The following is a 22844-nucleotide window of genomic DNA, read 5'->3' as shown; positions in this document are numbered from 1 at the left end:
AAGTGCCAGTGTGGACAGTGCTGTGTTGGTGAGTTTCTCCCACTGACAGCTCCCGTCGCTTGCGGGGGCTGGAATAATTAAGTTGACAGAGCTCTCCCCCGTTGTCTTAGAGCATCGGCAGTACCAGCGCTACAGCAGTGCTGCTGCAAGCTCTGTAGTGTAGCCATAGCCTTAGACTACTCCTTTCTTGCCTCTTCTCTCAACACCCTCCCCGCCTGCTACCCAATGAAGTGACTGTTAATTTATTTGGAGGGTGAGGGTGGGGGTGTATGGATTTTTATTTTATACACCAACTGTTTTGATCGTTGTGCGTCATTATGATACTCGGGCAACATTTCAGACATCTGGCTCAAGGTACTTGGATAAGTGGCCTTACTTTTGAAAAGCACAGAGCACTTAAGGATTTAGGAGCCTAATTTTATGTGCCCATTTTTGAAAGTCTTAACCTTGGTATATTTACTTTTAAATGACTACAGAAAATATAATTGCAAAGCAAAGGCTAGTAAGTCCTAGTGAAATAAAAAAAAATGCAAAACCTCTCCTTTAACCATTTGGATCTAAAAACAAAATCTTAACTATTTTAGAATACCTGGGCAACTGAATTATAGGACTCTACAGTTCCATGGAGGAAGTTTAGTTATTAATGAAGGGAGTAAAGTTAAAGCCACCAGAAATCTCAAGATGAACAATAGCACCCATAAATCAGATTTGCTATTTCAATATTGAAACAACAATGAAGAGATTTCATTCTCAAATATGGAAATAAATAAGCACTCTTTAAAAAAAAAAAAAAAAAAAAAGACTTTTTAAATGTCCTATCAGTCATCGCAACAGCACAGAAGTTCTACAGCTGGAGCAAATATCAAACAGTGCTTCCTACCTCTCTGTTCAACATCTTTTATCTGAGGATCTGTCCATAATACTCCTAGTACCTTCTGCAAAGGAATGGTGTGAGGCTCACTCACCATTTGCAAAGCACTTCTCTGGGCCTTTCATCTAGCGCTATGCTGTACTACATGCAAGGGCTGAAATTTCTTTTTCCTCATCCCCACAAAACTACAACCCGAAAAAGTTAACAGTGCCAGTTCTAGCCATCATCAAATTAAGTACTGAATACATCTCTTGTCAACCATTACTGTAGTATTAAAATCCACATATATACAAGAGAATATTAGAGTAATTGAGTGGCAATAACTGATGCCAATTATGCAGCTACAAAACATTTTGTTCTTCCTGCCTAGGGCAACAAACCCTTAAAAGCAGACTAGTGAGCCACAAATGCATCCGATGAAGTGAGCTGTAGCTCACGAAAGCTTATGCTCTAATAAATTTTAGTCTCCAAGGTGCCACAAGTACTACAAAGCTGTGGGTGAGAGTTTAACTTTTTAAAAACTCATTGTTTATCCAGGGGTTAGCTAAAAGCTGTTATCTGAAAGTGCAGCTAGAGGATCCTCATGGTTTTTTTTTTTAAATGCAAGTTCCTTCCCTGCAGATGTAACAATTTACAGATTTCATCCAACAAATTCTCATCCCAGAATAAATATTTCTTGCTGGCTTCATGCTCGTGTAGTATGGCTGGGAAGAGAATAGCTGCTTCTATCCCTTCCTTATTGTAGGTCACTTTTTTTTTTTAAACTGGTATAAGTGAGCAATGCTTGCCTGGCTGCCTTCTATCAGTAGAGAGACCACTAACCGAGTGGAATGGAGGCTGAACTGCTTTCTGTCTGGCATGAATCATGTTGGCGGGAGATAGTGTTGGGAAGTTTGCATGGCTGTTGCCTATTCTGAGGCTAATAAAGGCTCAGTCTCCAGAGCTGTCAATCCAGCACACTTCGCAAGCAGTAAAATCACTTAGTTATGACAGTGTAACTAGAGATGGGGGTGGCATGCTGGAGAAGGGTGCAGGCAATATTAATCTGGTTTCTCAGCCTGACAGCATAAAAGCAGCCTTGTGAAAAGAACGAGGTGTATTCCAGTTAGCCTGGTGTACAGGGATAGGGGGCAAACAATAGTAGCTGGGACAAGAGAAAAAATGTTGTCTGCCCAGTGGTGTAATCCAGTCACTGAGTTCTAACCTAGCAGAGCTAAAACCAAATTGAGATCTGTGTAGGACCCTGATGTGGTTCTTCCTGGAGGGCTTCCAGCCAACTGACTCATGGCTGTGGAGCTCAGGCCTGGGTGACTCATTTGTTCACAATCCCTGATTTTATAGGAAGAGGCGGGAGGTAACAGAATATATGCACAACCCGTTTAAAGCGAGATTAGACTCGAGTCCTGCACTGGTTGTGGGGTTCTTTGATTTATGATTCTAGGTGGCTGGGAACCAGCAGAGCCACCCATTTTCCTGCATGGGAAGATGATCCCATATAGAGGGATGTCTCTGCACAATAGGGTAGGGAGAGGGCACAATCTGGTTCATGTATTCTCCTGATGCAAGGATTCAAGCCTAGTGCAGACAGCAACATTTAGCTTCCCCAAAGTGGGTGGGGCAGGACTATGACCCAACCTGTCCCTCCACAGCAGCCCACAAAGTTGTTCCCAGGTCAGAGCTCCAGGAGACTTTGTGCCAGAGTTAGACTCTGGGCCTGAGAGCGCTCTCACTGAAGCAGCATGCCTCTTCACTGCACCCTCTCTAAACCCTGAATGATTATGGTTTTTTGGGGGAAAAATGGCCCCTAAAAATGTTTTCTTAGAGCTGGTAAAAGCATGTAATCAGAGCCCTCACTTTCTGGAGGGGGAGAAGGCAATGAACCAATATGCTAATTTAAGAATCCCTGTATTACTTCATCAGAGATGAGTTGGAAACTAGACCCATATATCTGGTCAATAGCTGTATTTTAGTGTTTGCCATGGAAGTATGTGTATGGGTGTGTGCAGTATAAAGCTGCATTGTGAGATTTACCCAGCATGGACTTCAACATTTCTGGCTGTATAAACAGAGTGAGTTGGGAAGATGTGAACACTGAGCTATCATGTGAATCCATCAGCTCTGACTTTCCTGGCATTTGTTTGCCAGCTGCTGACACAACCAAAATGTTACTTGTTTGTTGGATTTTTCTTGTTGCATCCAATTTTATTATTAAATGTTAGAATTAGTAAGTACTGGTGTGAAGTCTGCATTAATAGGCCTGGTTAAGAATCCAGATTGTTCTAATGCATTCCTTCATATAGGTTCAAGTGCCAACTCCATACTGTGCTTTATACACCCCTGCAAAGAAGGACATTTCAAGTCAGCCGACTGCCTGATAACAAATTTCATAATAGAGTAAAATGTAATGGCAGGTGATTATCTTGTTGTTCATTGGTTTTAGTTTGAATTTAGCACTGGTAGAAGGTGCCAGACTGAGAGGCCGGAAAATTGATATCCTCTTCATCCTCAGAGTGGATTTGTGAGCCATGGCAGTGGAAGCCTCCTTATGGTGTCCGACCAATATCCTTCAAACCTGACCTGGAAGGACATCGTCCAAGGACCTGTGTCTCAACTGTATTAGGAAACAAATCTTCCACGCTGTTTTAAAAAGCTTCTGCACCTAATGCAGCTCCAGTGCCAATGTGAGCTTTGTTTCAGCTAAAGGTGAGAAGATAGTTGAGTCTCCATGCCTGCTGGCTCCTTGGCACGGCTGCTCACATTAGAGGTGGTGGCAGCTTTTGTGATGAGTGCAACTGTCTGCTAGTAACACAGAGTCTCAGTTTACATAGGTCCCAGAATGTCCATTGGAGGGCAAGAAGTAGTTGTTTAAAATCATATCTTAAGAAAATAAAACTATGTAATTTAGGGGCCAACTTCTGACCATTTTAGAAGGGGATATGGTTCCTGCCATTGCACCCCTGTATAACAGACCAGAATCATGCTGTTTCTAGAATTAAGATGGGCTTTACTTACAAGTGCAGGGTGTATATAATGTGTCTCCCAGCACTCACGTGAGCAGTTGATTGTGTGGCAGATTTACTCCTGAGGAGGGTAGGCAGTGGTCCCACTACCATCGTCCCTCAGGGAAGCAATTGAACTCCATCTAGGATATATGCTGAATAATGACAGGTTTCAGAGTAGCAGCCGTGTTAGTCTGTATTCAGCATAAAGAAAAGGAGTACTTGTGGCACCTTAGAGACTAACAAATTTATTAGAGCATAAGCTTTCGTGAGCTACAGCTCACTTCATCGAATGCATCCGATGAAGTGAGCTGTAGCTCACGAAAGCTTATGCTCTAATAAATTTGTTAGTCTCTAAGGTGCCACAAGTACTCCTTTTCTTTATGCTGAATAATGCTTCTTCTGGATGTCCTGGCTCAGCCCCCTCTTGCCCCCCCCCCCCAAAAAAAAGGCAGGATATGTACACTGAGCTGGAGAACAAAGGGGAAATAGCACTAGGCTGCCCTTGGGAGGGACTTGAGAGCTCTCACCTGGGTGGACAAAGGGGCAAGAGAGGGAGTCCATCACAGCTTGGCTGGCTCATTGGTGCACTGGTTTAACTTCTGCCTCTCTCTGCCAACTAAGGACTTTCAGATTCTGTAGGCCAGGTGACTAATAAATTGTTGCCTTGTTCTGAAAAGGCTGCCTGTGTCGTCATAAATGCTCAATGAGAACATTGCACCCTGAAGGGACACAGTACGAGCCTCTGGCAGGAGTCTAGCTTGGCTGGATTCTCTTCAGGGAGCCTGAGAGACAGGAATTTCTGGTGCTGACAGTCCAGTTTGGGAATTGTGGAGGCCACAGGCTTGCCCCTGCAGAATTGTGTGGGTTCTTGGGGGCCCAGCACACTAAGATGTTACTCCCAAGAGCTTGGTTATAGGCTGGGGCATAGACCAGATCCCGTGACTCCATGACAAAGGTCTATCTAAAGTTCCATGCATTCCTGGATCTGTTTGCTTACCACAGGTGATGTCTTTAGGAGTTCTGTGCTCCCAGTAACCACTGGGGACATAGGCAAGAACAGATCAAAGCAAATGTCCTGAACAGTTTTAGAACAGCAGCAGTGGGGTTGTAATTCTCCCTTTTCATAAATTTGAAAATTGTAAGCATCCTTTACTTCATTTGTTTAAATAAAGAAAAATCAAATAAAGTTAAACTTGTTCTCATTCAGTGACTTTTATCAAGGTGAAAAGAAAACAAAAATCCACAAGAGAGAAATATAAAAGGAGATCCTTTTTAATATGCAGAGAAGACAGTTTAATCTTACAAGTTTCAGAATTGCAGCCATGTTAGCCTGTATTCGCAAAAAGAACAGGTGTACTTGTGGCACCTTAGAGACCAACAAATTTATTAGAGCATAAGCTTTCGTGGGCTACAGCCCACTTCATCACGAAAGCTTATGCTGTAATAAATTTGTTGGTCTCTAAGGCACCACAAGTACTCCTGTTTGTTTTTAATCCTACAAGCTGACTCATTGTTCCGACACTTATCTGTAGAAGATGCTGGCACTTCTGTTGCAGTTTATACTGCTGTGTGAGTGTAGAAGGAAGTTGGCAATCACAAGAGAGCTAATTTGCAGACCTACAAAAGAATTTTTGGTACAATTTTTTTTTTAAAAGAACTCTGTCTGTACTGGTGAGAGATGCCAGACTGAAAGTCCTAAATACAGAAGCTCGCTCTTTATCATACTCGGGTATATCTATGGCTTTGGCAATGTAAGATTCTCCATGCCCCCTCATTGGGCTTCAATTCAGGGGTGAGAGTTTCTATACTTATTCTGTCCTTGGCCTCTCTATTGACACTATTACTAGGGTACCAGTAGTGGTGGTTGGTTTTTTTTTTTTCTGATGCACTTTCCACTTGGAACTTGACTAGGGTAACCAGATAGCAAGTGTGAAAAATCATGATGGGAGTGAGGAAGTAATAAGCACCTATATAAGAAAAGTCCCTGAATATTTGGACTGACCCTATAAAACTGGGACATCTGGTCACCCTAAACTAGATGGACTCCATGAATTCATTTCATACAAGCATTATAAGGGGGAGGCTTTCAGAAGCCCAAAGTGCAGTTAAGTGGAAGTCCATGGAAGTTGGTCGCCTAATCACCCTTTGTGCCTTTTGAAAGTCTCCCCCATAATTGTTGCTGAAATGCCTTTGTTTTTTGATTCTGTAGAAATGCAAGTGTTGAGTGAGGACTTTAGTTTCCTTTAAAAAGAATTCACGTTGCTCTTTAACAAGTGTTCCATGTGGCAGTGATTTAAACTGGACCAAAAGTATCAGTAGTTTGAGTGTAAATGCTTTTGTGCTGGTTCAGACTGAATGAGGAGAGACCCAGTTCTCTCCAATTGTCTGTCTTTTTGGATTCTGAATTATGTGATCTAAACCTTGGCAGGTTGGTGACTGAGGATTCATAGGTGACCAGCATTCTGGATTATATCACAAAACCATATAGAACAAGATTAATACAATTGGAACAAAGTTACAGAACTATTTTTTTAACCTAAATGCCATATATTGTGTATGCAATATTCCTGCTTTTGGTACTAATGCCTCGTTTCCCAAGATCCTGCTGATTGCTTGCACTCCAGCTATCAGTGAAAGTGAAAAGCCTAAATTAAGAGAACATTAAATTTCCCCTCTCCACTGCAAGGGGTGTGTGTGTGTGTGTTCTCTCTCAGGTTTTGTGAAGTGAAATGCTGTTCCTTCTTTTTCTTTCTTCAAGTGGTCCAGGGAAATTCCCCTCTAAGAAAACTGGAGGAAGAAAGTGTCAGATTTGAAGCAAACGAAGAGAAATAGCATCTACAAAGCTGCTGTGATACCACAATATCCTAGAACCTCAGGAGGTCATCCCCAGGACCTGAGGCAGAACCCAATAAATCTAGACCAGGGGCAGCCAACCTGAGCCTGGGAAGGAGCCAGAATTTACCAATGCACGTTGCCAAAGAGCAGGGCCGGCTCCAAGCATCAGTGTTCCAAGCAGGTGCTTGGAGCGGCAGTCAGAAAGGGGCAGCAGTGTTTCTGCAGCAGTGGCAATTCGGCAGCAGCTTCTCTTCTGCTGTCCGCAGTGGCGATTCTGCGGCGACGGGATTTCTTACCTTTCCCCCGCCCCTCCCCCCACTGCTTGGGGCAGCAAAAACAGTAGAGCTGGCCCTGTCAAAGAGCCACACTAATATGTCAGCAGCCCCCCACTCCAACTTACAGCACCTCCTGCCTGGCAGCCCCATCAATCAATGCCTCCATGCCTCTTGCCCACTGTGATCAGCTATTATGCGGTGAATAGGAGGCTCTGCTGGGGCGGGGGGAGTGAGGGCACAGCAGGCTCAGGGGAAGGGGTGGAGTGGGGGCAGGACCTGGGGCAGAGTAGGGGGTTGAGCAGTGAGCACCCCCCAGCACATTGGAAAGTTGGCATCTATAGCTCCAGCCCTGGAGTCTGTGCCTAAGCAAGGAGCTGCCTATTAACTTATGAAGAGCCGCATGTGGCTCCAAGTCACAGGTTGGCCACCCCTGATCTAGACCATCCCTGACAGGTGTTTGTCTAACCTGTTCTTAACAACCACCATGCCAAAGAACATTCTTCTTCTTGGCATATGCGCAATGTGCTTCAGATGGCACATGACCCGGATTCATTGCTGAATTGGTCCACTGGTGGGTCATTAATAGACTTGCTCAGACTCCTGAGATGGGGCTAGCATTGGGGTTGCTTTAATACTTCAAGTGGCCAACTGGTCTGCAGCCATATTGTATTGGGTTTTCATTCTGGTAATTTTGACTTGGTCTCACCTTATCTGGATGTCATGTACTTGGAAGGGATACCTTCAAGCATGTCTTTCTATAGTTGCTGTGATGAGATGGTGATTCAATAGATGCTTCTCTTCCCAGGGTTGTATGAATAGAAGTCAGGGTGCAAAGGGCACCGTACGGCTGGAGGAAGCAGTCTCATGGATGAGATGTGGAACCCAAAGACCTAGATGGTTGCAAAGAGCTAAGTGGGATCTTTGACTGCAAGCGTAGAACACTTAACCTTGGTTCTTTTGGCTAAATTCCAATCCAGCTAATTACGTTCTGCCTCCCTAAATTCTACTTTGTACAGTAAGTCCTCACTTAATGTTGTAGTTATGTTCCTGAAAAATGTGACTTTAAGCAAAATTATGTTGAGCAAATCCACTTTCCCCATAAGAATTAATGTAAGTTGGGCGGGGGTTAGGTTCCAGAGAAATTTCTTTTACCAGACAAAAGAATGACTGTGTGTGTGTGTGCGCGCACAAAATTTAATACTGGTACACAGCGATGATTATTGTGAAGCTTGGTTGGGATGGTGAAGTCCAGAGGGTGGGATTACTTCCCAGGGAATGCCTTACTGCTAAATGATGAACTAGCAATTGGCTGAGCCCTCAAGGGTTAACTCATTGTTAATGTAGCCTCACACTCTACAAGGCAGCACAAATGAAGGGAGGGGAGACTGTGTGTGAGAGAGAGAGAGGTGTATTGCCCCTTTAAGTATGCTGACCCCCACTCAAGTACATTGCCTTGTTAAGTAGATCAGCAAGCTGAGACTGCAGCTGCTACCAGGAAGCTCCCTCCGTCCTGAGCCCTGTCGTGTTCCCCCCCACCCTACTCTATGGAAGATGGGGTAAGCAGCGGGGAGGGGGACATCCTGATATTAGTCGTGCCCCCACTGTACAGCAAGCAGGAGGCTTGAGGAGCAGTTCCAAGGCAGAGGGTAGGAGTAGCACAGGGCAATGGGGGGAGGGACAGCTGAATTGCTGGCAATTGATAGCCTGCTGGGTGGCTGCTGCACAGGGGACTTAAGGGAACAGGGCGCTGATAGAGGGGCTGCCGGTCCACCCTGGTTCCAAGCCCCCACCAGCTAGCTGCAAGGGCTGCTCTTCCTGCAAGCAATGGACAAAGCAGGCGGCAGCCAAACGACATTATAAGGGAGCATTGTGCTCCTGTAAATGAGCATGTTCCCTAATTGATCAGCAACAAAACAGTGTTAACTGGGACAACTTTAGTGAGGAGTTACCGTACAGTTGGATGCAATATCCTTTTTCTGTCTTCTGTCCTAAAGTGTTACCTTGGACTGTTACATGCATGGTGGCTTCATTTCAGAGGAGGATTAAATCGGCGGTTCTCAACCCTGTCAGGATTATTACCCTCCCAGTCTGGCCTGCAAAGTGTCTTGGCTGAGGCATCTCCCTGGACTGGGTCTGCTGCCCAGGGTCCCCCTTGCTCTCCCCAGCTGCTCACCGCACCCGGCTACGGACTGCTCCAGCCCCTGCTTCTGCCTCCAGCTCCCTGGGCTGCTTCTCTGGCCCCTCTGGCTCTGGTTGCTGCAGCTCTGCTCCCAGGACAGGTCTGCTCTGCAGGCTGCTTCTGTGACTCTGCTCCCAGCACTGACCTGCTTCGTGGGCTGCTTCTCTGGCTCTTGTTGCTGTGACTCTATCTGGACTGCTTCTCAGGTTCTCTGTCTGGCATAGCTCTCGCTTCATTGCCAGCTTTTCATGCTGTAAATAAAGCAACCCGCTTTCACAATAAGCCAAAAACACAAACTAATCCCATTTCAAAAGAATCCCTAAAAGAACCCCAACACTATGTGATGGGATCTCTGGGGTGCAGTCTCAGACTGTGGGACCGCTGTGGCCCCCTGAACTCTCTCCAGTCTGGGCTTTCTCTCAAATGCCTTGCTAGTTGCTAGTGAATGTAGCTCCCTTGCTGAACAATGGTGGTTGATGGGTTGTTAACTTGTTTGACACCCTGCCTGGGTGTTGGTTACTTTCCTTGCTGTTGTGTCTGGGGAGCTAATATCTGGACACAATTCTCATAACTTCATATGCATTAATGAAATACATATGGATAGAGAAATGACTTCCAGTAGATCATAACCTTTCCCCGGATACCTCACAAGGCACGCTTTATAGGTAAGATCACTATTCTATAAAAATGAGGAATATGAGAGTTTCAGGATGCTCCCCCAAGGTATAAAATGTCACACTCTACATCTGTGGCACACAATTCTGCGCACACAATCATTTGTATATGAAACAAACTGATAAGGAGGCCAAACTGAGGCCTCCTGATAAGGCTGGTAAGGAGGCCAAACTTAAAAATATGGCCCTTTATGCCTAAATTTAGGGAACACTTAATATAATGTTGCCTAGAGGTTAGACCCCACTGTGCTGCTCTATCTCTCTGTCTGTGCCACTGATTTCATTTGGTTTCCTTAGGCAAGTCATTTAATCTCTGAGCCAAATTCATTGTGTTCTAGCTAATCCCTATCCCTCTACCAATTTCCCACTGTTCCTGCCCATCTCGGTTGACCTACCAGCCAGGGTCCAGTCCTCCCCCATCAGCCCAGCTCTGCTCCCCAGTGGTCTTGTGCCTGGCTCTGCCACCGCCCAGCTCTGCTTCTCCCCAGCCCAGTTTCTCTGCCACGCCCTGAAGTTCCATGCCTGGCTCTACCCCACTGAGCTCGGCTCCCTCCACTCTATTACCGGCCCAGCTACCCCTGGTGCCCTGCCTGCAGGTGACGCAGCAGCTGGAGGCAAATGCCAGTAGTCATTCAAGCTTTCTGATTAGCCAATCAACAACAAAAAAAAGCTACAAGCCACAATCTACTTTAAAAGCCCTAACAAGTCCAAATACTGTACTAGCCAACACACAAGTCAACTAAGCCTACAACAAGCCTAACTTCTACTTATTTTCCACGGGTTTGGTATCATGAGTCAGCCCCTCTCTCTCTCTGGCAGCTCCAACTCACACAGTGGATGGGACCCCTCTGGCCTCCTGCCTCCCTCATTAGCCTGCCTGCCCTGTCAATCAGGCTGACCTGGAGCATTGGCCTCTCCCCATTGGCCCTGATGCAGCGTTTCTCAAATGCGACCACCAAGGGCTTTTCTTGTGGCCACAGCCTTCTGGGCAGTGATTGTGGTGGGGGCGGTGGCAAGTAGTGGTCCCTCCCCGAAAGCCACCAGCAGGGGTTGGAACTTGCCCTCTTCTGGAGACGCATGCTGGAAGAGGAGGCGGCAGCTAGTGAGTTTCCCCACCTTCCTGGGGATGTAGAGTTGGGCTCTAGCCCGGGGGCGGGCAGTAGGCTCTGGGCATGGGGCTCCAACTGCCGGCTGTGGGGCTCACCCCCCCCCCATTACTCCGACCCCCGCTGCCTCCACTGGCCTATCATGCATTTCCTCCTGTCCCCCACTTCCTGACTTCCCCATCCAAGACTTAATTTGTCCCCTGGCTTGCCAGGACTGAGTAACTCTGCTGCTGTGAAAAGTGATATTTGTATGTTTTGTTAATATCAATTTTCACAGCAGCAGAGTTACTAGGTAGCAAGTTTTTTTTTTTTTAAAGCAACCAAGAAAAGGAAAAAGAAGAAACAACAAAAAAGATGATAACCTGCAGAGCACCGTATCTGTGTTTCTATTCTGTCTAGGGTCCTGTAAAGAAGACACACAACTGTATATGACTTTTATTATAGAGTCTGCAAAAAGATTCAATAAATTACAATGATTTGGACGTGTGTGTATATATATATTTTTTTCCTAAAGTTAAGTAAATATTTTAGGAAAAATTGTCAGCACGGCCACCAGCAAGAGTTGGTGGCCGCACTTCAAGGCCACCAAAAAATTTGTTTTTGAGAACCCCTGTCCTGGGGACTGTAAGTCTCAGGGTCCTGACTTCCCATCGACCCTTCCTCTTCCTTTCTTTTTGGTATAGGGAGCAAGCCAAACCAAAAAAAAAACAAAAACAAAACCAAAAACCCACTCACTGCGTTTTAGTAAGGGGCCAACAGTCCCCTTGCCCACAGCCACAGGGGAGCCCTGTGTAACTGTTCTGCTCCCTGGCTTTTAATCTACTGAAAAACAGTTGTGGCACATGTGGGCTGGGGAATTTTTATAGCATGTTGGTGGGGGGGCTCAGAAGGAAAAATGGTTGAGAACCTCTGGATTAAATGATCCCTGGCATATTTGTTTAAGGTAGCAAATCACATTTTAGGATCCTTTGGGATGGAAAGTGTTAGTAATTTTTTTTAAAATAATAATGGAATAGATGATATGGGGTCAGAAATGGGAGATGGTGATTGGGATGCTTGTTTTGTATCCTCATGACTAAAAAATCAGAATAAGCGCACACAAGTATTTTAGAGAAAAATGTTCCGAGCCTGCCCTATGAAACTGAAAACAAATATGACTGATGAGCTCCATGGGCATGGAAGAAAGGGAGCAATATGCACTGTGGAAAATTAATCTTTAAGAACAGTACTGCTTATCACATGTTCGAACAGCACTTTCTGTCCTTGTTTACAGTTTGACAATAGTTGAATACCTTGTCTTGTCAATAACAACATTTTGATTTTAATGGAGATAGGCAAATAAAGGCCTATTTTTCTAGCCTGCATGTCCAATAGTGAAGAATTATGGTGCATACCTACTATAGCAAATATTTAGAGGCAGCGTGGGAAGTGATGCACTAGTGAGTCCTTGGCTCTATAAATTCATGTGAACAATGGTTTGAAGTGGTCATGACACTCTCTTTTTGGGTCAGCCAGTACTAGCCCTGGAGTTAGTAGCATTATCATTCGGGGTACTTAAAGATAAGCATATGCATGTATTTGTCCCTTTTTAACAGCCTTGTCACTAGTCAGCTTCATGACTAGCATAGTCAGTGACCTAATTCCTCCTTTTTTCACTACCATTTAGTCCAGGGGTTCTCAGACTCGGGGTTGGGATCCCTCAGGGGGTTGAGGTTATTGCATGGGGGGTCGCGAGATGTCAGCCTCCACCCCAAACCTCGCTTTGGCTCCAGCATTTATAATGGTATTAAATATATAAACAAGTGTGTTTAATTTATAAGGGGGGGTCGCAGTCAGAGGCTTGCTATGTGAAAGGGGTCACCAGTAGAATAGTTTGAGAAACACTGCTTTAGTCTAATAAAAACCTTTTCTTGTCCCCAGTGGCCAGTAGAGTAGACAGGAGTCTGTTAATGCTGACATAAGGCCCAGTCCTGCAAGTTGCTGAGCCTCCCCCAGAAGGTTCTGTGCACTCCATATTTTTTCAGTGAGTTTAATGGGATTCAAGACCAGTCAGCACTTCACAGTACAAGGCTTTTAGATTGCAAGCTGTCCTGGAGCTATAAAATGAGGGCATATGTGAGTGTAGCTGCACCATTTCCATTACTTGACTACACATCGCTGACTAGTTAAACTCTTAATTTATGCTCAAGGGAGCCAAATCTTGAATCTGTGTTTCCTTGTGCAGGTGAGAGAATAAAAGCCAAAGTCAGCACTGCCTACAAAAACAGAGCAAATAAACCAGGGACTTAATTTCCCCTTTCAAGATATTATAGCTTAATTAATAAGATTCCTGTATACATTAGTTGTTAATGCAGGATGCCTGATTGCTTGGAAGAAGTTACATTTCCATCTTTTTGTTCTGCTTACTTTTTGAAGTATGAAAAGAGAATCCCCTGGGTATGTGTGACTAATGGAAACTGTGTCATGCTCTGTCTGTATATGCCAGGCTGCTGTCTGGAATTGTTTCCTGAAATGCAATTACTAAATATCAACACACACACACACTAAGCCTCCTGCCCTTCGAAGGAAATATAATAGCTGCAGAGTTTGCATCTTGACTGAAAGTACCCTAGAGTTTGGATATTAATCAGATCGGGAGGTTTGGTCCAGGCCCAACTCTAAAAATAGACAGTCTCATGCACCTTTAATGTAACCCTTGCTGTGCACCAGGGAATGTCTTATTAATGTTGGTAGTTCGAACCCTTATTACTGCAGAGTTGAGAACCTGAACTTTAACATTAGCCTCATGTCAAAAATAATCAACATGCAGCTATTCAGCCTGAATGTAATTCTTTAAACCAAATGTACTAGTGATTTGTACCAGAACAAACATAGTTCAGGGTTTTGATCCTTTCTCTACACTAGGGTAAGATGAAGGGAATGTTCCACACCACTGGAATAGGCACACTTGGGCTTAAAAGATTGATTGGTTCACTAAATACTGTGGATCTGATCACCTGTTTTTTTCCCCCTCCATCCTTTCTCTGTGGCTCAATGAGCATGTAAACCCAATGGAACAGGTTATGTATACATACAAAGGATGTGTTTTTTTGAATATAAATACTTCAGGATGTTTCCCTGCATGACTGGATGAAATATGCATTTTCATTAATGCAATACACTCCAAATTGCATCCTGGGAACAAAGGGGTTAGCTTCAGAATATGGCAACTGATCTTATTTTCTGCTTTCAGCACCATGGGCTTTTTTCCATTTGTCTTAGACATTTATAGGGAGCCAATCACCACAGCAACTAGGCATTTTAAAGGGCCTGCTCCTTCACTGGTACATATCAGAACAGATCTCTGCCATCGTCCACTGACTAAATCTGGTTCCATGTGTATGGTCTGCTCACTTCATTAGCAATCCATAAGTACAGATAATTATAGTCTTTAACAGTTTGCTTCTGATGAGACAGCATAGCTAAATTAACATACATACATACATGAGAACCTTTTTGTTCTATCTTCAGCATGGAGTAGTGATTGGGAGGCAGGACTGCTGGGTTCTGTTCCTAACTGGCACAGACACATGGTGCAGATACTGCAATTATTGTGGTCAGTTCATCTCTGTTGTTGGCCAGAGACACCCATTAGATAAGAGTTCTTCACCCTCTGTCTTCCCAGCACTTCACGGAGCTCCTGGATGAGTTTTCACAGGATGTCCTGGGCCAGCTCTTGAATGACCCCTTCATGTCTGAGAAAAATGAGATGATGGAAGTGGAGCTGTCCCCAGTATCCCCAGCTCCCCTCATCCAGGCAGAACACAGCTACTCCCTGTGTGGCGACTCTCGCCCCCAGTCTCCACTGACCCACGTTTCGACTGATGACAACTTCAATGAAGGTAATGGTGATGTGGATGAATTGATGCTGACCTTTGTGAAAAAATCACTGTTGTGTGCATTACTTATGAATGGCGCAATATCCTAGCTGTACAAGTCTAGGATGGTAATACTTTTAGTAAAGTAAAATGTGAACATGCACGAGAGTGAATTACAATGACTAAAAATTAATCGGAAGAAGCGTATGGTTTTTAATTTGGTTATATATCTGCAGACCACATAAACTAAGATTGTCTCCAGCCGGAGAAATTCCACTCACTTGAAACTACTGATCATGAGCTCCTGGAATTCAACATATTAAAACATAGGCTTATCAAAAGAGAATGAAATTTGAGGAAAGTAGGCTACCAGGTGAGCTCTTCCTTATGAGAAAGTTATAGAAGAGAGTTAGGGAATCATAAACCACCCCATCCAAAAACCTTCAAATTAAGCTGTTTAACGCAAGACTTTTAAATCCAGTGCTGAACACCTGGAGCTATTCAATCCTCAGCAGCATTGAAGAAATAGCCACCTATTTTGGTGCCTAATTTATTAGGGCTGTCAAGCGATTAAAAAATTAATTATGATTAATCCTGCAATTGTGCTGTTAATAATAGAATACCATTTATTTAAATATTTTTGGATGCTTTCTATATTTTCAAATATTTATTTCAATTACAACACAGAATAAAAGTGTACAGTGCTCACTTTATATTTAATTTTGTTTACAAATTGCACAATAAAAAGCAAAAACAGTATTTTTCAATTCACTGAATACAAGTACAGTAGTGCAGATTCTTTATCTTGAAAGCTGAACTTACAAATGTAGAATTATGTACAAAAAATAACTGCATTCAAAAATAAAAAAATTTAAAACTTTAGAGCTTAAGTCCACTCAGTCCTATTTCTTGTTTGTCTGAGCGATAGCCTGAACAAGTTTGGTTACAATTTGCTGCCAGCTTCTTGTTTATAATGTCACCTGAAAGTGAGAACAGGCATTTACACGGCATTGTTGTAGCCGGCATCACAAGATATTTACGTGCCAGATGCACTAAAGTTCATATGTCCCTTCATGCTTCAACCAGCATTCCTGAGGTTGTGTGTCCATGCTGATGACGGGATCTGCTCAATGACGATCCAAAGCAGAGCCAACCGACGCATGTTCGTTGTCAGATGCCACCAGCAGAAGATTGATTTTTCTTTTTTGATGGTTCGGGTTCTGTAATTTCCACATCGGAGTGTTTCTCTTGTTCCACACCTAGTCCCTCTCAGATTTTGGATGGCATTTCAGATTTTTAAACTTTGAGTCAAGTGCTGTAGCTATTTTTAGAAATCTTACATTGGTACCTTCTTTGTGTTTTGTCAAATCTGCTGTGAAAGTGTTCTTAAAATGAACATGTGCTGGGCCATTTTCTGAGACTATAACATGAAATGTGGGTAAAACCGAACAAGAGACATACAATTCTCCCCCAAGTCACAAATTTAATTAATACATTATTTTTTTTAATGGGCATCATCAGCATGAAAGCATGTCCTCTGGAATGGTGACCGAAGCATGAAGGGACATAAGAATGTTTAGCATATCTGGCACATACATACCTTGCAATGCCGGCTACAAAAGTGCCATGTGAACACCTGTTCTCACTTTCAGGTGACGTAAATAAGAAGCAGGCAGCATTATCTCCCGTAAATGTAAACAAACTTTTTTGTATTGGCCATTGGCTGAAAAAGATGTAGGACTGAGTGGACTTGTAGGCTCTAATGTTTTACTTTTTGTTTTGTTTTTGAATGAAGTTACGTAACAAAATCTACTTTTGTAAGTTGCACTTTCAAGATAGAGATTGCACTATGGTACTTGTATGAGGTGAACTGAAATACTATTTCTTTTGTTTATCGTCTTTACAGTGAAAATATTTGCAATAAAAATAAGTGAGCAGTGTACGCTTTGTATTCTGTGTTGTACTAGAAATCAATATATTTGAAAATGCAGAAAACATCCAAAAATGTTTAATAAATTTCAATCGGTATTCTATTAACAGTGCAATTAATTTTTTTCGTTAATTGCATGAGTTAAGTGTGATTAATCAACAGCCCTATAATGTATGTATTTAGGAATTTAATTGCAGTGACCCAGATTTTCAGATTGGGCATCTGAAGTTAAAGTTCAACATACTGCTGCCATTTGCTGGGAAATGGAGTGGGGGTGGGGAAGTGAGACAAGAAGTGTCCAGTGTCATTTCTCTATGGGGTACTTGTAGATGTAAGAATAGAAAAGAACCTCTCTGGGAAATGAAGGCGAGGGGAAGGAAAATAAACCAAAATGTTAGTTAGCTCAGGACTTCAGGAAAAAGATGAGGTAGCAAAAAAGCAGAATGGGTTAATGCTGGAATGAGGTTGATGTAAGAAGGGCTTCTATAAATATATCGAGGGGGGGGGGGGAAAGGAACACTAGAGAGGAAGTAGACTCACTAATAAACAAGGAAGAAGATGTAATCAACGGACCAGATTCTCAGCGGGTGGACACAGGCATAGCTCTGACAGCTGAGGATCTGGCCCAATGATTCTAAAACAGTTGAGATACTGAATTACTTTTAGAAATTGGGCTTGGGGGGGGAGGGGAAGAGTTGTGGACAACTGAAGCAGTAATAGAGACCTTGTGAAGATAAGATGGTTGTAAATAGGTACAACTCTTATGGGGTGCTTGGGCATAGGGGGAGGGCTATGGATCAAGGAATGGTGAGCATTGGCAGATTTTCATAGCAGAGTTGCTGGCACAGGCACTGACTTGCAGAGCAGGGATATGAGGGAAGGACGGGAGGGAGGAGATTCAGCCCTAGCCTGCTTTTTCTGGCGGGGGAAAGCATATATATGTAAAGATGCCAGCAGGTAAGATAGAGCTCTGACAGCCAGTGGCTGGGAAGGAGATACGATAGGACTGTGACTAACTGGTGACTATTGAGAATAAAAGCTTTAACAGACTTTCACTCATAATAACTGGTTTACATTTCAGGGCTATTTTTGCAATGAAAAGCAGTATAATCATAAGCTGCGTTTTTTTTTTAAAGGGGAGAGACTAGTGCTTAGGTCTATAGCATTAGCAGTCTAAGTTGTTTATAACGATCGCCAAAAACCTGAGTTTCCAAAGATTCTAGGTTTGTGGTACTTAACTCTAAAATAACCCACCCACACTTCCTAAACATCACTCAAAGGCACTGGCTGTCATTGAGGACAACTGAATGAAACCAATGAAAGAGTAGGTGAAACAGTTTTGTGAAATAATCCAGAAATGTTACGTAACAAAGCTCCAATTTCATTCCTGTTTCCAGGCTGCCTTGTCTGATCATCTTCACGCTTTCTTTATGTGGGAAAACTTCTCTTATGGCCAGAGAACATGCGCAAGAAAATTCAGATAGAAAGTGTTTTTTTGAAGAAGTTGTGATGAAGGAAGAGGTCTGGGCTTTGTTAGCTACCTTTATGGACAAGTCCAATGAAATTCAATGGGGGGAAACACCAGAAGTTAAATAGGGTTCAAAATGTTTGTTAAAAATCTGTAGAATTTAATAGACATTCTTTCTATGTAATTCAATAGATGGGTTTAAAAATAGAAAATTAGAAAGCTTTTCATCTGTTAAATTATATAAAACATTCCCATAAGAGCTGTTAAGATCATAACTCTGGAGTGGAGTCACTAGCATGGCTCCATAGTAGCTGTTAAAACAAAAACAGATTGGAGAATACTTGGAGGAAAACTTCTTGTGTTTATGGCTGCAAGATGTAACACTCGGGGGTGTTAAATACATTGACTAAGTGTTGAACTAATTGTCCTGATGACTTTTGGAGGGGGAAAAAAATCCAGAGAACTGTGGAAGTACTGGAGGATATGGGGTTAAGAACTGAATGTATCTATCTTCAATGAAGTGAGGTGGGGGTGGAGCACAAGCGGTGATAATTCCTGTCCAATTTTAACTTCAGTCCTTGGGGGAATAATGGGACAAATACTAACAGCGCATCTGCATACGACTAACAGATAACAGGACTAGGATTAGGGGTGAAAGTAACTTAACCGACTTACCTGTACGCAGGGCAGCCGGGGTCCTGGGCAAAGTGGGGTGGGGGTTGGCTCTGGGCCCCCGGAAGGGGAGGGGCCTCAGGCAGAAGGGCCAGAATCCCCCAGCCAACCCTTCAGTGCTGCTTGGACCGCGACATCCGGGACTCCGGTGGTGATTTAAAGGGCTGGGGGCTCCAGCCACTGGTGTGGTAGCAGCAGCCACGGCCGGGAGTCCTGGGCCCTTTAAATCGCTGCGGGAGCCCTGGTCCCTTTTAAATCACCAGGTCCTGAGGTAGCTGCCCCTTTTGCCCTTTTTCCCCCTCCCACCCATCAGCAGCCCTGCCGGTACGGTCGGCTGTGTACCGGCAGTCGCTTTCTTACCAGTACACCGTACCGGCTTACTTTCACCTCTGACTAGATTAGTCAATTTCCAGAATAGGAGTTATGAAACAATCTTGCATTTTCCAGAAGAGGCCCTAGATACTTGGTGTGTGTGTGTGGGGGGGGGGGGTATCAAGAGATGAGGCCAGATAAGAGGCTGAGTGTAAAGAATATGTAAAAGAATCACATTCTCTAAAATGACAGGTTTCAGAGTAGCAGCCGTGTTTATTCTCTAAAATATTAGCCCACTGAGCAGATGGTTTGACTCCTACTGCTGTATATTTGCATTCACTCCAGGGAGTTGAGTTGTGGTCTTACTAACATGGCAGAAAATTCTGCAGGAGGGGAGCAGCAGCAGGCTAGATAAAAGGCTTCTGCATATACATGCAGAGGGAATCCATAATGATAAGGAAAAGAGAGCTCAGAAAAAAGTAGTACAGGCCAATCGGATCAGATTTTGATGCAATTTAAGGATCCAGCCCTGTAGAACGGGGCCCTTATTTTGCAAGACTTCATGTGGGGCAGCGTGACACTTCCCTCAGGGAACCCAGAACTGTAAGCTACCGTGTAGCCCGTGTGTCTCTGCAAGTGAGAGCTTTGCTGCTGATAAACTGTGTCAGCTTCCTGATGCTCCAGCTTGTCAGCTTGCCAGCAAACTCCTCCAGTCTCTGCCAGGCAAAACCTTGCCTTGCAGGTAACAATCAATGAACCCCAGTTCCAGAGTTTCCCCAGAGATGTCCCCCTGCAGTGTCCGGTCCCCCTCACTGGGACGCTCACAGAAGTTACGCGTGTGGCTGCCTCCAAAGAGACAGAGCACACACCAACCTGTTAGTGTAGCTGAGGACTCCCACTTTACCTTAGTATAACAGCTCCGAGATGGTTTTGTAATCAAACAAGAATACATTTATTAATACAGAACACAGATTTAAATAATAACAGGCAAGAATAAAAGATAGAAAAGGGTTACAAAGAAAACAAAAACATGCTTTCTAGTGCCTAAAACTTAATTTGAGCAAGCTATCGCTTTGCCTAAAACAGTTTCTCACAGCAAATTTTCAGCAGCTCCTGCCTTTCAGGCCAAGAGGATCTACTATTCACAAGCTCAGAGAGTGCTGTTCTCAATATCCCCTAAGTGATGAACATAGGTATAGCCATACTGGGTCAGACCAAAGGCCCACCTAGCCCAGTATCCCGTCTTCCGACAACGGCCAATGCCAGGTGCTTCAGAGGGAATGAACAGAACAGATAATCATCCAGTGGTCCATCCCGTCGTCCATTCCCAGCATCTGGCAAACAGAGACTAGGGACACCATTCCCATACCTATCATATCCCCCTTTAGTTGTCTCTTTTCCAACCTGAAATGTTCCAGTCTTATTAATTTCTGCTTATATGATCCATCTAGTGATGGCTCACTAGACTGTTTGTGCCCGCCTTATGTTTCCCAAAGTCCATTGTCTTGGCCTCGAGCCAGGAAGACTTCCTGGGGGTGCAGATTATCCGCTGATGTGCTTACTAAGCTGTTTCCTCAGCTGCTTGGTAGCTTGATTGCTTTATTTACCTTTATATGTAAATATACATTCATTGTCTATGGCTTACAAAGATTGATCCAGACAGGTAAATACATATTCCTTTGTCTATAACAGGCTTGTTTATCAAGTCTGCCTCCAAAACATATTTTTGGAACATATTTCTAGCACACATAACTCTTTACACACCCACCATCCATCCATGCATCACACAATGATTTTCATGGCCAGAGTGTCACCAGTTCTTATGTGATATCTTACTCAATACACTTTTACAGTACAATAATATTGTATACAATCAGTTGATTCAATTGCTTATTCTTTGGAATTCAGACCTTCTTTCCCCCCTGGGGTGTCTGGACCATGATGTCTTTCACAGATGCTTTTCTGTTTTGTGGGTGAAGACAATAACTTAGCATGCTTTTTTTTAAAAAAAAAAGGGGGGGGGAAACCCCCCCAAAACCCTTTAATACACTGTCCTAGCAATAAGCATTTACTGCTCAACCTGCAAGGTGCTGAGTGCCTTCTACTCCTGCTGAAGTCAGTGTGTGCTGACTGTGGGGAGAGGAGTAGGAACATTGTTGGATGAGACCTTTAGCCTGTAACACTAAGGGTACATCTATGCTGCACAACCTTTATGGCAATGTGTGGGGTACATATGCTGCATGCTCCCTAGCACAGGTATAGATAGCGGTGTAGATGGTGAGGCACAGCTTAGGTGAAAAAAGACATGCCCGAACCCTTAAGGTACGTACCCAACACAGCTCTCTACATACCCAAGTAGTGCCTCTCCCCTCTATGTTGCTATTTTTGCTATGTAGTGTCCTGCTGCCAGAGCAGTTCCCCTCATGGAATGGGTTACCTAGGGAGGTGGTGGAATCTCCTTCCTTAGGTTTTTAAGGCCTGGCTTGACAAAGCCCTGGCTGGGATGATTTAGTTGGTGGTGTTCCTGCTTTGAGCAGGGGATTGGACTAGATGACCTCCTGAGGTCTCTTCCAACCCTGATATTCTATGATTCCTCAGGGGAAGGTTCTGACGAGGGAAACAGTGGGGAAAAGTCACCAGCACCGCCCTTCTGCTGGAGCTTTTCCCCGCTGCCTCCCTGCCAAATGGAACCTTTTCCCCACTGCTGTGTGTAGCTACACACTACAACCAAGATGCACCTGCTTTTCACTGGGGGGCATAGCTGCATATACCCTGCACACTGCTGCCAGTGGTGTGCAGTGTCGATGTAGCCTAAGGGAAAGTATCATATGTACTTTCAAAGGGAAGTGGTAACTACCAGCTAAAGTCATTGCAACACAAGTAACCATTCGAAATGTAAGCAGGGGTATAGTCCCGCTATTGTGGGGAACTCTCCTGGCTTCTGCACTACCCCAGTGAAGTGGGCTAGCAAAAGGATCTGAGTCCTCGTTCCCACTTCCTTTACCCAGTGGCCTCCCTGCCCTTGAGGACTCCCCTTCCAATCTCCTGTCTGACAGAGTCCTCGTAACCCCAACAAGGCTGGGCCCAGGATTCCTAGGGGGCTCAACCTCCAACCCTGCTGTGGTCACCTAGGACGGGGGCTAGGGTGTACTCTCTGCACTGGGCACTTCTCTGACCCACTGACTATTACATACAAGTTAAAGCAAATGCAAATTATTTAATCAACAATTAATTTTAAAAAGAATAAGGAAAAATGGGAAAGGTTAAAGGAAACACATCACCCCGCTCTATGGCAGGAAACATCACAAACAGTGTCTCTGGGATGTCAGTGCAGTTCAGTCTGCTCCTTGTAAGTCCCAGGCCACCTTCTCAGGCCCTGGCTGTGCTGCAGGGATGCTGTGGGTTGGACACTTGCTCTGGTGGTGGCCACACGCTCTCAGGCTCTAAGTGTAGGACCCTTCTTCCCAGTGTCGCCCCTGCCCTGTCAGGGTTATGATCCAAGCCTGGCCTGCAGTCTCTTGGCTGAGGCATCTCTCTGTGCTGGGCCTGCTGGCCAGGGTCCCCTCAGACTCCCCAGCTGCTCACCGCACCCAGCTCCAGACTGCTTCAGCCCCAGCTGCACCACTCTGTCTCTGCACTGCTGTTGCTCTGCCTCCAGCTCCC

The 22844-nt window shown here is 44.3% G+C and overlaps 1 protein-coding gene across 1 annotated transcript in view; it reads left to right on the top strand.

Annotated features, from left to right (window-relative positions):
• Window positions 1–22844, top strand: part of CREB3L2 (cAMP responsive element binding protein 3 like 2) — a 108471-nt gene that overhangs the window by 49398 nt on the left and 36229 nt on the right. The window contains exon 2 of the mRNA XM_038373188.2: window positions 14607–14823. Coding sequence (XP_038229116.1) covers window positions 14607–14823 — 217 coding nt within the window. The remainder of the gene's footprint in view (window positions 1–14606; window positions 14824–22844) is intronic.

This window comes from Dermochelys coriacea, chromosome 1, assembly GCF_009764565.3.
Source record: "Dermochelys coriacea isolate rDerCor1 chromosome 1, rDerCor1.pri.v4, whole genome shotgun sequence".
Classification (NCBI taxonomy): Eukaryota; Metazoa; Chordata; order Testudines; family Dermochelyidae; genus Dermochelys; species Dermochelys coriacea.
The sequence above is the reverse complement of the archived record's forward strand: the minus strand, read 5'-3'. Positions and strand labels throughout refer to the sequence as shown.